General features: G+C 38.5%; 1 protein-coding gene across 2 annotated transcripts in view; it reads right to left on the bottom strand.

Annotated features, from left to right (window-relative positions):
* pald1a (phosphatase domain containing paladin 1a) overlaps positions 1 to 13,272 on the bottom strand; it is a 78,369-nt gene that overhangs the window by 21,710 nt on the left and 43,387 nt on the right. For both annotated transcript variants that reach the window (XM_084135063.1, XM_084135064.1), the window contains exons 16-18: positions 12,481 to 12,621; positions 11,716 to 11,787; positions 11,490 to 11,630 (exon numbers count right to left, since the gene is read on the bottom strand). In XM_084135063.1, coding sequence (XP_083991189.1) covers positions 11,490 to 11,630; positions 11,716 to 11,787; positions 12,481 to 12,621 — 354 coding nt within the window. The remainder of the gene's footprint in view (positions 1 to 11,489; positions 11,631 to 11,715; positions 11,788 to 12,480; positions 12,622 to 13,272) is intronic.

Below are 13,272 nucleotides of genomic sequence, written 5' to 3'. Positions count from 1 at the left end.
AGCAAAACACACACATCTACAGCCAAACCAACATTTATTTAGACGCTTTTAGACACATTTCTCACATTATCTCAGTTTATTCGCTATAGTTTAGAAAATGGTACTAAAATATGAGCAGAACTCAGAGTTATGAACTCAGTTGATATTTGACTGGTTTTGTCCGTCCTTCTGTTAGACTGTCTCACACATGAATTATGTTGAATATCTGTCAGCTGTTAAATTTAACTACACAATTAGATAATACCAGTTTAGCTCAACCAATCACCAAGCAATGCTTCATTGTGTTCAGTCTGTGTGTAAAAAGAGCATTAGCAATTAAAGACAAAACACTTCAGCAAAACATGATCAGGTCAAAGTGTCCGAATCATTTTTGGTCCCAAATTTATCATAAATTTTACTGGTAGTCGCTGTATGAAGAATTTTTGGGTATAATAAGTCACAGTTTACTTTATTTTGCTCTCCTCACTTACATAAATGAACTATAGTGTCCTGCACACACTAGTGAAACAATATCAAAAATTATATCTGGTGTCTGAATAATGTTTGGTTTGACTGTATATGAAGCTTTAAAGATGAAGTATGTCCTGTTTTGAACTTCGGATTGAATGATACTGTAACCTCCAAAAATGTTAAAGTGACTCTCATGCCTTTTTCTTTTGCATATTCCAGAAATCTTGCGGCTCATATAGAACTTTATTTTTTTTCCACCTCCATGAAGAAACGAGAGCCATCCATTACGTCACCTTGTTTATCTAAATGTGATGTAAGGTGAAGTTTTCCTTGCTTTACCCTGGGCAAAAAGCCATGTGTTAACCATAGAGTTAAATTATATGCATTTATGCATATAAAATGTGGAGTTAAAATGCTTTCTGTGTCAGCTGAACTCTAGGATTATAAGACAGATCTTCTGTACGGACTCTTCAGAGCTGTGGAAGTGTGAGCGTGTGCGGGCTGCTCTCTTTAAATCACAGCGCTGTGAACATGGGCCAAACGGCAGCACGTAAATCACAATCATATGTCAGCTGTTTGGACCCTCTCTCTTTCCGTAGAGGAGGACCTGAATGTGTGTGTGTGTGTCTGATATTTCTTAATGACTTTAGCAGACTCCAGAGCACCTCCACACGGATTTTCCAGCCACAAATACAAACGTGACGCAAACAGACAGCCAGAAACCATTGAGAGAGAGACACAACTACAGCACACAATCAGTGCTCTGTGCCGGCCTAATGGTTTACACACACAGCATGCATGCGCACACACACACATCATGTATGCATACAGACAGACACACACAGTGTGCATGCAAGAACACAGACACACACCACATGTATGCAGACACACACACAGCATCCATGCACACAGACTTAGAAACACACACACACACACACACACCATCATGCATGCATATAGACACACACATATAACATGCTTGCATGCACACAGACAGACACACACACAGCATGCATGCATACAAACACACACAAACACAGAATGCATGCATACAGACAACACACACACACACACACACACACACACACAGAGCATGCATGCATACAGACAAACACACACACGTATCATGCATGCACACAGAGACACACATACAGTATAGAGCACAAGGGCATCTAGAGACACAGACACTTCATCTCCACTGTTTTCTGTCATCCTACAATCAATTCACGAGCTGTTTTCTGTGGACTCTCTTCAGTGACTCTGCATGATGCTCATAAATATTAATTCGCGCTTAAGGATTTCTGTCCAAACAAAACAGACAGAGCAAATCATTTCCATTCAGACTTCTGTGATGACATTTACGCAGTAAAGCCAAGAAAAATCCAAAACAAATTCAGCATGTTTACTCTGTTCTCAGCAACTTTCAAATGCAATAAATCCAAAATCATTTATAGATATAGAGCAAATCACTCCGCAGAAGTAGCAGTGCTTCGCCTTCTGAGAATATAGTTCCCAGTATGTGTACGGTTAGAAGATGGCTGTGTCTCATGTGACCTTGTTATTTGTTCACGCTGTGACTATACCGATAACAACATGTAAATAGGAAAATGTTGGCGTTATTTTGTCTCTTATTGGGAGCAGTATGCTAGCTGGAGCCGTTTACCTCCAGTCTTTGTGCTAAGCTAGGCTAGCGGTGGGTGCGTCAGACAGAGTTACGGCACGCACGGAGATGAGAAGGGTGTGTATGGACTTATCTAACTCTGGGGATACAGTGAATAAGCTAAAGTCCCAAAAAGTCTGTGCTACATGTTAAAGGAATACGCTGACTTTTTGGGAGAGCAGATTAGAGCGACTGCAGAGAGACGGAGAAATGCTGTCGATGAGAGCAAAGGGGCAAATCCATCAGACTGAGGGTGATAAAAACCACCGCTTCACTCGCATTAATGTCATTGCCAGCTGTGGGACGTCCTGAACAATACACCATAAAATATGGTGCGCCCTCAACACCCCGATCTCTCTCACGATCAAAGGTCACGCGAGTTTCATTCAGACCGACTTCATCCAGAGAAAACACATCAGGAGTCAATCCTGCAATGCAGCACATGTCCTAATCTGGGATAAAACTATTAAAATACACAACTTTTAAACCTAATTTATTTAGACACCTTCAACATTTCTCACATTATCACAGTTTATTCGCTATAGTTTAGAAAATGCTATTAAAATATGAGCAGAACTCAGTTGATATTTGACTGGTTTTGTCCGTCCTTCTGTTAGACTGTCTCACACATGAATTATGTTGAATATCTGTCAGCTGTTAAATTTAACTACACAATTAGATAATACCAGTTTAGCTCAACCAGTGACCAAGCAATGCTTCATTTTGTTCAGTCTGAGTGTAAAAAGAGCATTAGCAATTAAAGAAAACACACTTCAGCAAAACATGATCAGCTCAAAGAGTCCGAATCATTTTTGGTCCCATATTTTTTACTGGTAGTCACTGTATGAAGAATATTTGGGTATAATACGTCACAGTTTACTTTGCTTTGCTCTCCTCACTTACATAAATGAACTACAGTGTTCTGCACGCACTAGTAAAAATATATAAAAAATTATATCTGGGTTCTGAATAATTTTTGGCTCGACTGTATATTTTTATTGTTTTAGTTTCATTCCATCGCAATAGCACAAGTGAACATGGGGCGAATTTCAAAACTATTTACTACACAAACCTATTCATGTTTTTGCGGTGTTGCAGAGCACCTGACGCTCGTCTGCACCTGCTCAGGTCCGAGCTCAACACAGCCAAAGTCAATATTAGCAGCGTCTGAGAGGAGAAATGTTGACTTTACTCTCTCTCTCTCTGTCTCTCTCTCTGATGCTCTCAAGCAGATGGTATCCCACAGTGTTGTTTCTGTGCCGTTCCTGCCATTCAACATCAGTCCAGAACTCATGACATTTGACATATGAACACAGACGGAAAATGATACGACAACAAACAGTCACACAGGATGGGCTATGACTCAGTGTTAAAGTGCCCATATTATGCTATAAAAAGGCTTCTAATTTTGTGGACTCTCCTATAATAGGTTTATATTCATACAAAGTCAAAAAAACATTTTAATTTTCTCATAATCTCCACTGCAGCGTCAGCTCTTTTCTCTCAGTGTCTGAAACGCTTCGATCAAAGATTCAGTCTCTCTAAACCCCGCCTCTCTGAGAGCTGCTCTGCTCTGATTGGTCAAAAAAGCAAATGCTCATTATCATATCTGAATCTCAGCTCTTGATCACAGTGATGCGAACAGTGACGATGGCGTGGGTTTTACCGTATCAATCTCAGAAAACAGCGTCTTCTCCACATGAACAACACGAACCAAACTCTTCCAGTCTCAGATACACTACAGTGTTTGAGGGCGGGGCTAAGAGACGCTGCTCGCCAGCAGCCAATGGGTTGGCATTATGCAGATTAGTTACATTGTTACATAGGTTCGATCAGGATTACTGACGACTCATTTCAGGTTGTTCAGAATCGGTTCTTTCTTTTAAGAGACAAAAAATCTAACTTTGCAGACCTTTTACATTCACAAACAGCTCTATTACACACTGCATAAAAGGTAACATCCGAAAAAGCATAAGGGCACTAAATAAACAGACCGCAACACTATTATTAACCACTCTTACTTTCATCAGTCACACGCCCTCCTTATGATTCACAGGAACACTTCACTGACATTTCCTGAGCAATGCTTTCAAACTTAACCCGTCTAACATTGACAAAAAATAGATCAATGGTTTGTTCAATCTTCTTGGTCTTATAATGCTTTTGGGAAACACCACCCAGATCTCATCTATCAGTGTTCCCAAATCTTCTGAATTTCTGTGGTTTGTGACTCGATAAGAACTTTTAACATGATCGCTTTATAGAGACTGAATGCAGTTTCCAATCAGAACTGAGCATACGTTTATATAACTGCTTTAGACATTTCTTGTTAGTTATTTGCAGGGCCTAAAACTAACACTCAAGCAAGCGCCAAATGAGAGTAAAAATCGGCGACTAATGACATTTTTATGAATCCTAACAATGCATCGTCACAAAAATCTAAGCCTTGCCGATTTAAATATTCAAGCACAAGACGACGCGACAACTTTCTTTCAAGTCTTCATGCACTTGAGCAGACACACTCACACAAAATTATGTTTACGATTTTGTTTACTTGCAGCTGTAAGTTTTTCCCGAATTTACCAGGAAGTTAGCATTCGCCGAGATCCGTCTGTTCACTGAAGTCTGTCATGACCGGTATCGCTGTAAAGCTCTGAGTCTCCTGCACAACGCTATGTAACCCAAATATGGGCATTTCCTTTCTATCAGTAACCAATCGTGAATGTCCAAAGGGGGATTTAAAGCTAACGACGAAATCTCATTTAGAGCCGTTTAACTCTTTAACTGCCGTTTTCTCAAAATGAGTTTTTTGTCATTCTCCAGTAGAAACATCTCAGCTTATGTAGCCAAACTCTCCAGTTATACACTTAGCAGTATTCTGAAGATATGTTCAGAGGGATTTGTTAATAAATCATTCCTGGCCTGATTTATGTGACATTTTAATTAAAAAAAATATGGCGAAAATCTATTTTTTATGGCTATGGACAGTATATTTTGATTCCCTAGGTAATGAAAGCATATATCCTGAAATCCCTCCCTGAGTTTTTATTTTCATCTTGTGTGTAAACAAAATGAAAAAATAATTTTGCACCTGGCTTTATCATATGTTCAGATCTATCTACCGAAAATATATGCAAAATCGTGCATATTTAATGAGATAATGCCTAATTTGCATAATTAAACATACAAATTTCTAAAACTTGTAATACATTTTTTATATACTTGTGTAAGTAATCAACTGAGGAAGTTTCATGGTGATATCTATTATTTTAAAATTTTACCCTATTCACCTGTAGTGTCTCGCCTTAAGTGAACATAAACAGTTGGGAAAGTAAATGAAAGAGTATCAGTATCAATATATTAGATCATTCACTCTTGAAGTGACAGCAGCCTAAATATTCCAGCTGATTTTGATTATTTGTTCTTATTTTATTACTAACTGTTCACTTGTCTTTAATAGCGTTTTAAATATATGACTAGAAATTGTATCTGTGGTATAGAAACTGGAATAAAGAATTGTGGCATCTAAAATTTTGGCGTCTGTTTTTGCAAAAAAAAAAAAAAATCATGGCTGGTAAAAAAACATTTATGGCAAAAAAAAGCCTTGGTAACTTATGATGTAGATTAACCATGACTTCTACAGTCCTGAAAATCGTCATTTTAAAATGCACCGAAAGGTTTCTGTGACTGATGGCGATGAGGTTTTGCAACAAAAGATGCAGAACAAACCCGAGCTGGTTAGCAGTCGTGCTCTCTCTGGGCATGTGTGCATGTAGACGGATGGTTTTAATTGTTCTAGTCAAATGATTTTGGCTGCCGTCGTTCATCCCTCCACACACACACACACACGTTTTCCGTCAGGATCTTTTTGTGTGGTGGTCTCCCCCAGATTCCTCCCGTCTGGATCCGCTCCATCCCTCCCTCTCGGTGACGTCGACTACCTTTCCTCTCAAAAGCCGCTCTCAACATTCTCTTCTTTCTGCAAATATTTTTCCACACCGCCGTCCAAACCATGAGGGCCTTTCTTTAGGCACTGATTTACATTTCCTTCACTTTTTACTGGAATATTTCATTGGCTGCTGGGTTTTTTTCCGGCTTCGCCTCACTATATGATTTGGCTCCGGTGTTGGACAGAAACCTGAAACCAGGATCAGGCAATATGCACACAACAAAATAGACTTTCAATTCAAACTATTATAACTTTACCAATAACTTTTTTTGTAATGTCGAGTGTGTCAATCAGATCTTAAAAGGGTGGTTGATTATGATTTCACTTTTTTAAACTTTAGTTAGTGTGTAATGTTGCTGTTTGAGCATAAACAACATCTGCAAAGTTACGACGCTCAAAGTTCAAAGCAAAGGGAGATATTTGCTTTTAAAGAAATCACTTTTTAAGGACTACAACAAACGGCTGGTAGAGACTACACCACATTCCTCCCGGGTTAGTGACATCACAAACCCTAGAATTTACATAAACCCCGCCCCCCGATTTATAGATTATCAAGACAGAATATGCTAATCAATGACTAGAAGATAACTACACATAAGCTTCATAAATTCATCAACTATTTCATTCTACATGTTGTCACTTCTTCTTGAGTTTCTCCATCTTTGTCCGACTCTAGATTGAAAAAGTTTTTGAAATTTTCAGTGCATGTCTCTGTGAGTGAAGGCTGTTGTAGCTCCGCCCCCTGTACGGGGAGCAGCAGCTCATTTGCATTTAAAGGAACAGACACAAAAACGGTGCGTTTTTGCTAAATTGACAATTTTATCATGCTGTATAAAAATATCTGTGGGGTATTTTGAGCTAAAACTTCACACACACACTCTGGGGACATCAGAGACTTATTTTACATCTTGTGAAAAGGGCATTATACCACCCCTTTAAGACATCAGTATTTCAAAGTTTGTGTCGTGACATTAATGTTGGGATGAAATGTAAGTAGAGACAGATCTTTTCTTCCACACTATTGTGATAAAAGAAAGCGTTGACACTCAACAGCTTTAGTGCAGATATACCAGTAAACTAACAGTATTTAGAAACATCTGAATAACTTTACACATTGACAGCTGAGTGAATCTAAACTTTTTTTACCTAAAATGACCCACTGATTGATACATAAAATAAAGCGACCAATCACAATTGACGTACATCACTAGATTATCGAAAAAGAAAAAAAGTAAATAAAATGTATAATCACATGTATTTTGATGAAATATTAGCAGGTCAAAAACATGAAAACTCTAAAATGTTCCTGAACTGTAAAGGGTTTCCTTGGTCTATCTTACAATAGAAAGATTATTTTTTTTAGAAAGAAACTTTATTATGGTACTGGAAAAGCGTTTCTGTCGGGTTTCAGATAGACGAGAGCTGTAATTCACCAGACGAGCTTCGACACACATTATACAGACGGACGTGATGTGAAACAGTGACAGTGAAATTAATGGACTCATTTGTGACGTACTTGTCAAACCTGTCTGAACGTTTGCACTGTGACCAAATAAATCAAATCAAGGGTTTCACGGATGGGTTGCTGATGTCAGTGGTGCATTGTGGGAGTTTGGATGGACAGGAGCATGTGATCACGTGAACACGTTTCTTATCAGATGATCAACGGTCGACCAGACAACTTATCAAAAACAACGAAAGCAGTGACGCTCAACAGCAGATATAGTAGATAAACTGAAAACATCTGAATAGTTTCACACTCTGATTGACATATAAAGCGACCAATCACAGTTCTTGCATGTCATTTAGGGGCGGGTTCTGAAAAAGGTGAATGTTTTGTTTGTATCTGAGTTTATTGCCATATTAGATTTAAAGGCTATTGCATGGCAGATACGAATCATCATCAAACAGTTGATCAAATTCAGCTCATTAAAACTCCATAAATGTTTTCCTGGGTCCATCTTACAAAACAAGGCTTTCAAAGTTTGTCCTGATAAAGAGTTGCAATGGAAGTAACGACAAACACTTTCTTATGCATTGTGACAGTGTAACAAAATATCGAGAAGAAAAAAAAAAGGAAAGGGATTTAACATTTCCAGGTCAATAAAGAAGTGAATCGTTCACAATCTTTTTGAATTGCATATAAATTCTCCTTTCATAAACAGACTAATAAACTTAACGTGATGTATAAATGTAAATGAAATCAGTACACTTTCTGCACTCAAAAAATCATGCCATAGTATATTATTAACTATGTGCATCCATTTAAATAATCAAATTTTAAAATGCATGGATTTATTGATAGTAAATATATACGCCTGCTTAATGTGCATTTAAAATGCATTGAGTTTATTAGTATTATTACAGTTGCATTTCATTTATGCATGCATGAAGTTTATTAGTGGCAACACTTTATTTTACAGTGTCCTTGTTACATATTAAATTTACTTACCATAGTAAATTATGCATAATTACATGCAACTAACCCTCAACCAAATCCTAATCCTACCCTAACCCTATAGTAAGTGCATGTAGTTGCTTAATATTACTCAGTACTTCAATATATAATTACACTGTAACAATGACACCTTAAAATAAAGTGTAACCGTTCATGTTAAAACTTTGTAATGCATACAGATGGAAATTGCATGCATCTTAACTTTAGGCCTAAATATTTTGTTGAATGTGTGACGAATCGCACGAATCACTCTCCGTCAGCGACACGGTTATCTAAACCAGGAGCTGAGCGAAAGCGAAAGAATGACACGACAGAAGAGAGGGATTAGTGTTCGGGTTTCCACACGGGAAAAACAAATCCCTGGTCTCTCCTGCGGGATCTGAGACGGGCCGCTTTAGGAAGCCGAGCTGCAGTTCAGTTACTGTAACGACTGAACGGAGAAGGGGAAGAAAAAAACGAGCTTGGGACAATGTGATCCATTGAGAGCAGATGAAGTGGCTCTCGCTGCACAAACCTGCATTGATGAGCGAGTCGCCCCTCGAGCTTTACATAAGAGCCGACACTCGAACCTGCGACGGACCTGACCCACAAACACAATTACACACACACACACGCACACACACACACACAACAACCCCTCCTCTTCACAAACACATCACGCGCATCTGTCAGTCATTAGGGTTTCACAGCTGGCTGCAGATCTTAATGCACGTGGAAAAGTTTGGATAAAACTCTTCAAACTAACATTAGAGGGTTTTTCCCAGAATCCTTCTAAGGAAATCAAGGAGACTCTTGACATGTATGCTGCTTATATAAATGTAGACTGAAGTTGATTAGTGTCTGATTATGGGGTTATTGTCTAAATGCATTTATGGAGTGAAGAGACTGCCCTCTACAGGACACTCAGAGACGACACAAGAGTTTGGACACGTCATTAAATCTACATGTAAGAATAACAGTGAAGCCATGCAACGTCTGGGAATGATGTAGTGATCAAAACATGAGACACAAATGAAAACTCATTAACCAAAATGCATGATAGGTGATATTAAACACTATTGAAGGAGGAACATGTGTGAGAAGCACTTTATGATGCTGCTTTAGTGCTTCAATTAAATACAATAACAAATTTAGTGCACATATTTATAGTAAAATAAAGATCAAAATAAAATAAAACCATAATAGATAAAATAAGCTAAATAAAAAATAAAATACAATTTAGAACATATATTTAAAAGATTTTTAGTTTATTTTATCTAAAATAAAAAAAACTATGATCAATAAATAATACAAAGAAATAATACAAAAATAAAATAAAATATTAGAACATATTTAAAATACAGTAAAATTAAATATTTGGTTTTATTTTATTTAAAATAAAATAAATAAAACTAATAAATACATTTAAAAAACATATATTAAGAATAAAAAAATGACTTTTGAATATTTTTAGTTGATATATCTAAAATAAAATACTATAATAAATAACAGAAAACAAAAATAAAATAAATTTTTAGAGCATTTAAAATAAAAATCAAATATTTTGTTTTATTTTATTTCAAATAATATAATTAAAACTAATAAATAAATAAAATATGATAATAAATAAATAAATAAAAATTAAATAATATGATGTCATGAAACTCACAACCATCGAAAAACTATTTCTTCTGAACCCTCACCTGTCTGATTTGAGCCCTCACCTGTCTGATCTGAACCCTCACCCTCACCTGTCTGATCTGAGCCCTCACCTGTCTGATCTGAACCCTCACCTGTCTGATCTGAACCCTCACCCTCACCTGTCTGATCTGAGCCCTCACCCTCACATGTCTGATCTGAGCCCTCACCTGTCTGATCTGAACCCTCACCTGTCTGATCTGAACCCTCACCCTCACATGTCTGATCTGAGCCCTCACCTGTCTGATCTGAACCCTCACCTGTCTGATCTGAACCCTCACCCTCACCTGTCTGATCTGAGCCCTCACCTGTCTGATCTGAACCCTCACCCTCACCTGTCTGATCTGAACCCTCACCTGTCTGATCTGAGCCCTCACCTGTCTGATCTGAACCCTCACCTGTCTGATCTGAGCCCTCACCTGTCTGATCTGAGCCCTCACCTGTCTGATCTGAGCCCTCACCTGTCTGATCTGAACCCTCACCTGTCTGATCTGAGCCCTCACCTGTCTGATCTGAGCCCTCACCTGTCTGATCTGAGCCCTCACCTGTCTGATCTGAACCCTCACCTGTCTGATCTGAGCCCTCACCCTCACCTGTCTGATCTGAGCCCTCACCCTCACCTGTCTGATCTGAGCCCTCACCCTCACCTGTCTGATCTAAGCCCTCACCCTCACCTGTCTGATCTGAACCCTCACGTTCACCTGTCTGATCTGAGCCCTCACCTGTCTGATCTGAGCCCTCACCTGTCTGATCTGAGCCCTCACCTGTCTGATCTGAGCCCTCACCTGTCTGATCTGAACCCTCACCTGTCTGATCTGAACCCTCACCCTCACCTGTCTGATCTGAGCCCTCACCTGTCTGATCTGAACCCTCACCCTCACCTGTCTGATCTGAGCCCTCACCTGTCTGATCTGAGCCCTCACCTGTCTGATCTGAACCCTCACCTGTCTGATCTGAACCCTCACCCTCACCTGTCTGATCTGAGCCCTCACCTGTCTGATCTGAACCCTCACCCTCACCTGTCTGATCTGAACCCTCACCTGTCTGATCTGAACCCTCACCCTCACCTGTCTGATCTGAGCCCTCACCCTCACCTGTCTGATCTGAGCCCTCACCCTCACCTGTCTGATCTGAACCCTCACCTGTCTGATCTGAACCCTCACCCTCACCTGTCTGATCTGAGCCCTCACCTGTCTGATCTGAGCCCTCACCTGTCTGATCTGAACCCTCACCTGTCTGATCTGAACCCTCACCCTCACCTGTCTGTAGGTGCAGATGATGATTTGAACCCTCACCTGTCTGTAGGTGCAGATGATGATCTCTCGCAGGTGATAGTGCAGTGGCGTCATCGTCTCGCTGACCGAGTCCAAGGCCATGTCCACCTCACGCTTCATCCGGTGACCGTCAGGGAGCAGACGCACCAGCTTCATGACCACCTAAACACACACACAATTATTATTATTCTAAAACAGTTATTATTATTATTATTATGAAAAAGGTCAAAGCGCAGAAGTGCATCACCTCAAACTCGCCCTTTGTGTATTTGGCATCAGGAACGCTTACGATTTCATCCTCGCAGAACTCTGGAAATCCCTGTCAAACAAACAAAAAAATATATAAATATACTTTATTATTACTATTTACTACAGTAAAGCTGACCGAGTGGATCAGGTCATCCGAGCTCGCTGTGAGTGAGTGGTTGCCAACTTCAGAAAGGAAAAATACAGGACAATCGTGGTTCTTTACAGGAAAATAAGGGACACTCAAAATATTTGTACTGTATCACACAGTATATGTCATTTCAGGTTTGTAAGTGTTTAAAAGGTTCTCAGACATAAACACATATGCTTTGCTTAACCTATTTATGAACAATTTAATTCTAAAGCGAATTTTAAGGTCATACAAAAAAAGTCACATTACACACAAACCATAGTTCAAAATAATAGCATTTATCTTAAATAGAAAGCTTTTGTAACATTACACACTACATTTGAAAGAAATTAAAGAAAGTAAAAGAGGAAGTGAGTGAGCGCTGTGATTGGTTGATGGTCTGATGCGCGTGAGGGAGCGCTGTGATTGGATGATGGTCTGATGCGCGTGAGGGAGCGCTGTGATTGGATGATGACCGGTGTCGTGATCATTCTCAAGTGTAAAATAAATAAAAATAAAAATAAAAATAAAAATAAAAATAAAGCAAGGGTGTCGAGTTGCATTCAAGGCATTAAGGAATATTAATGTTTATAGTGAAAAGTGCTTGTTAATTTTTGTAAAACGCAGCAGACGTACGTTGAAGTGCCAGAGCGTGAGGGCGGCGATCACCATCGCCGTGGTCGTTCGTCCTTTACCGTTCGAGCAGTTAAAGACGAACGCAGAGGACGAGTCTTCAGCGAGACGAGCCTTCATCGCCTCCAGCAGCCCGTCGAAACCCTGAGCACACACACACACACACAATTATCAATGTGACCAAACGAAACTGATAAAGCAGACCAAGACATTCAGAAAATGCACAAAAGAAAGATAACAAAACTGTCAGGATGGACAGCAATAAAGGTCTTCATTGCAAGTATTCAAGTCTATTACAGCATCATTTCATCCATAGATGACAATTCTATCGTCATTTTCTCACCATCATGACTTTATTTCTTCTGTAGAACAAAAAAGGAAAAATTTGGAAGAGTTTTTCTAGTGCTCTTTGCATTTGACGTTAGGCATTAAACCTGACATTCATTTTGCATCTTATTTAATCATGTTTTAATCTTTATCTGTGTATAATGACTTTAATATGTCATATGGACTACTTCAAGACACATTTATGGAGCTTTTTTTTTTTGTCCCTTTTGCTTGACAGTCTTTCAGGTTTCTTCAAAATGTTTCTGTGTTCCACGAAAAATAAAAAATAAAAAATAATAAAACAATAAAATTAAATTAATTAAATGAAAGAAATATTAAAGAAAAGAATAAATAAATAAATAAATAAAAATAATTTAATAAAATATACTAAATAAAATAAAACAAAACATTAAAATAAAATTAAATAAATATTAAATAAATGTTAATAACAATTAAAAAATAAATAAA

Source organism: Abramis brama (assembly GCF_963993115.1).
Source record: "Abramis brama genome assembly, chromosome: 14".
In the NCBI taxonomy this organism is placed as follows: domain Eukaryota; kingdom Metazoa; phylum Chordata; class Actinopteri; order Cypriniformes; family Leuciscidae; genus Abramis; species Abramis brama.
This window is presented reverse-complemented; position numbering and strand designations above follow the sequence as displayed.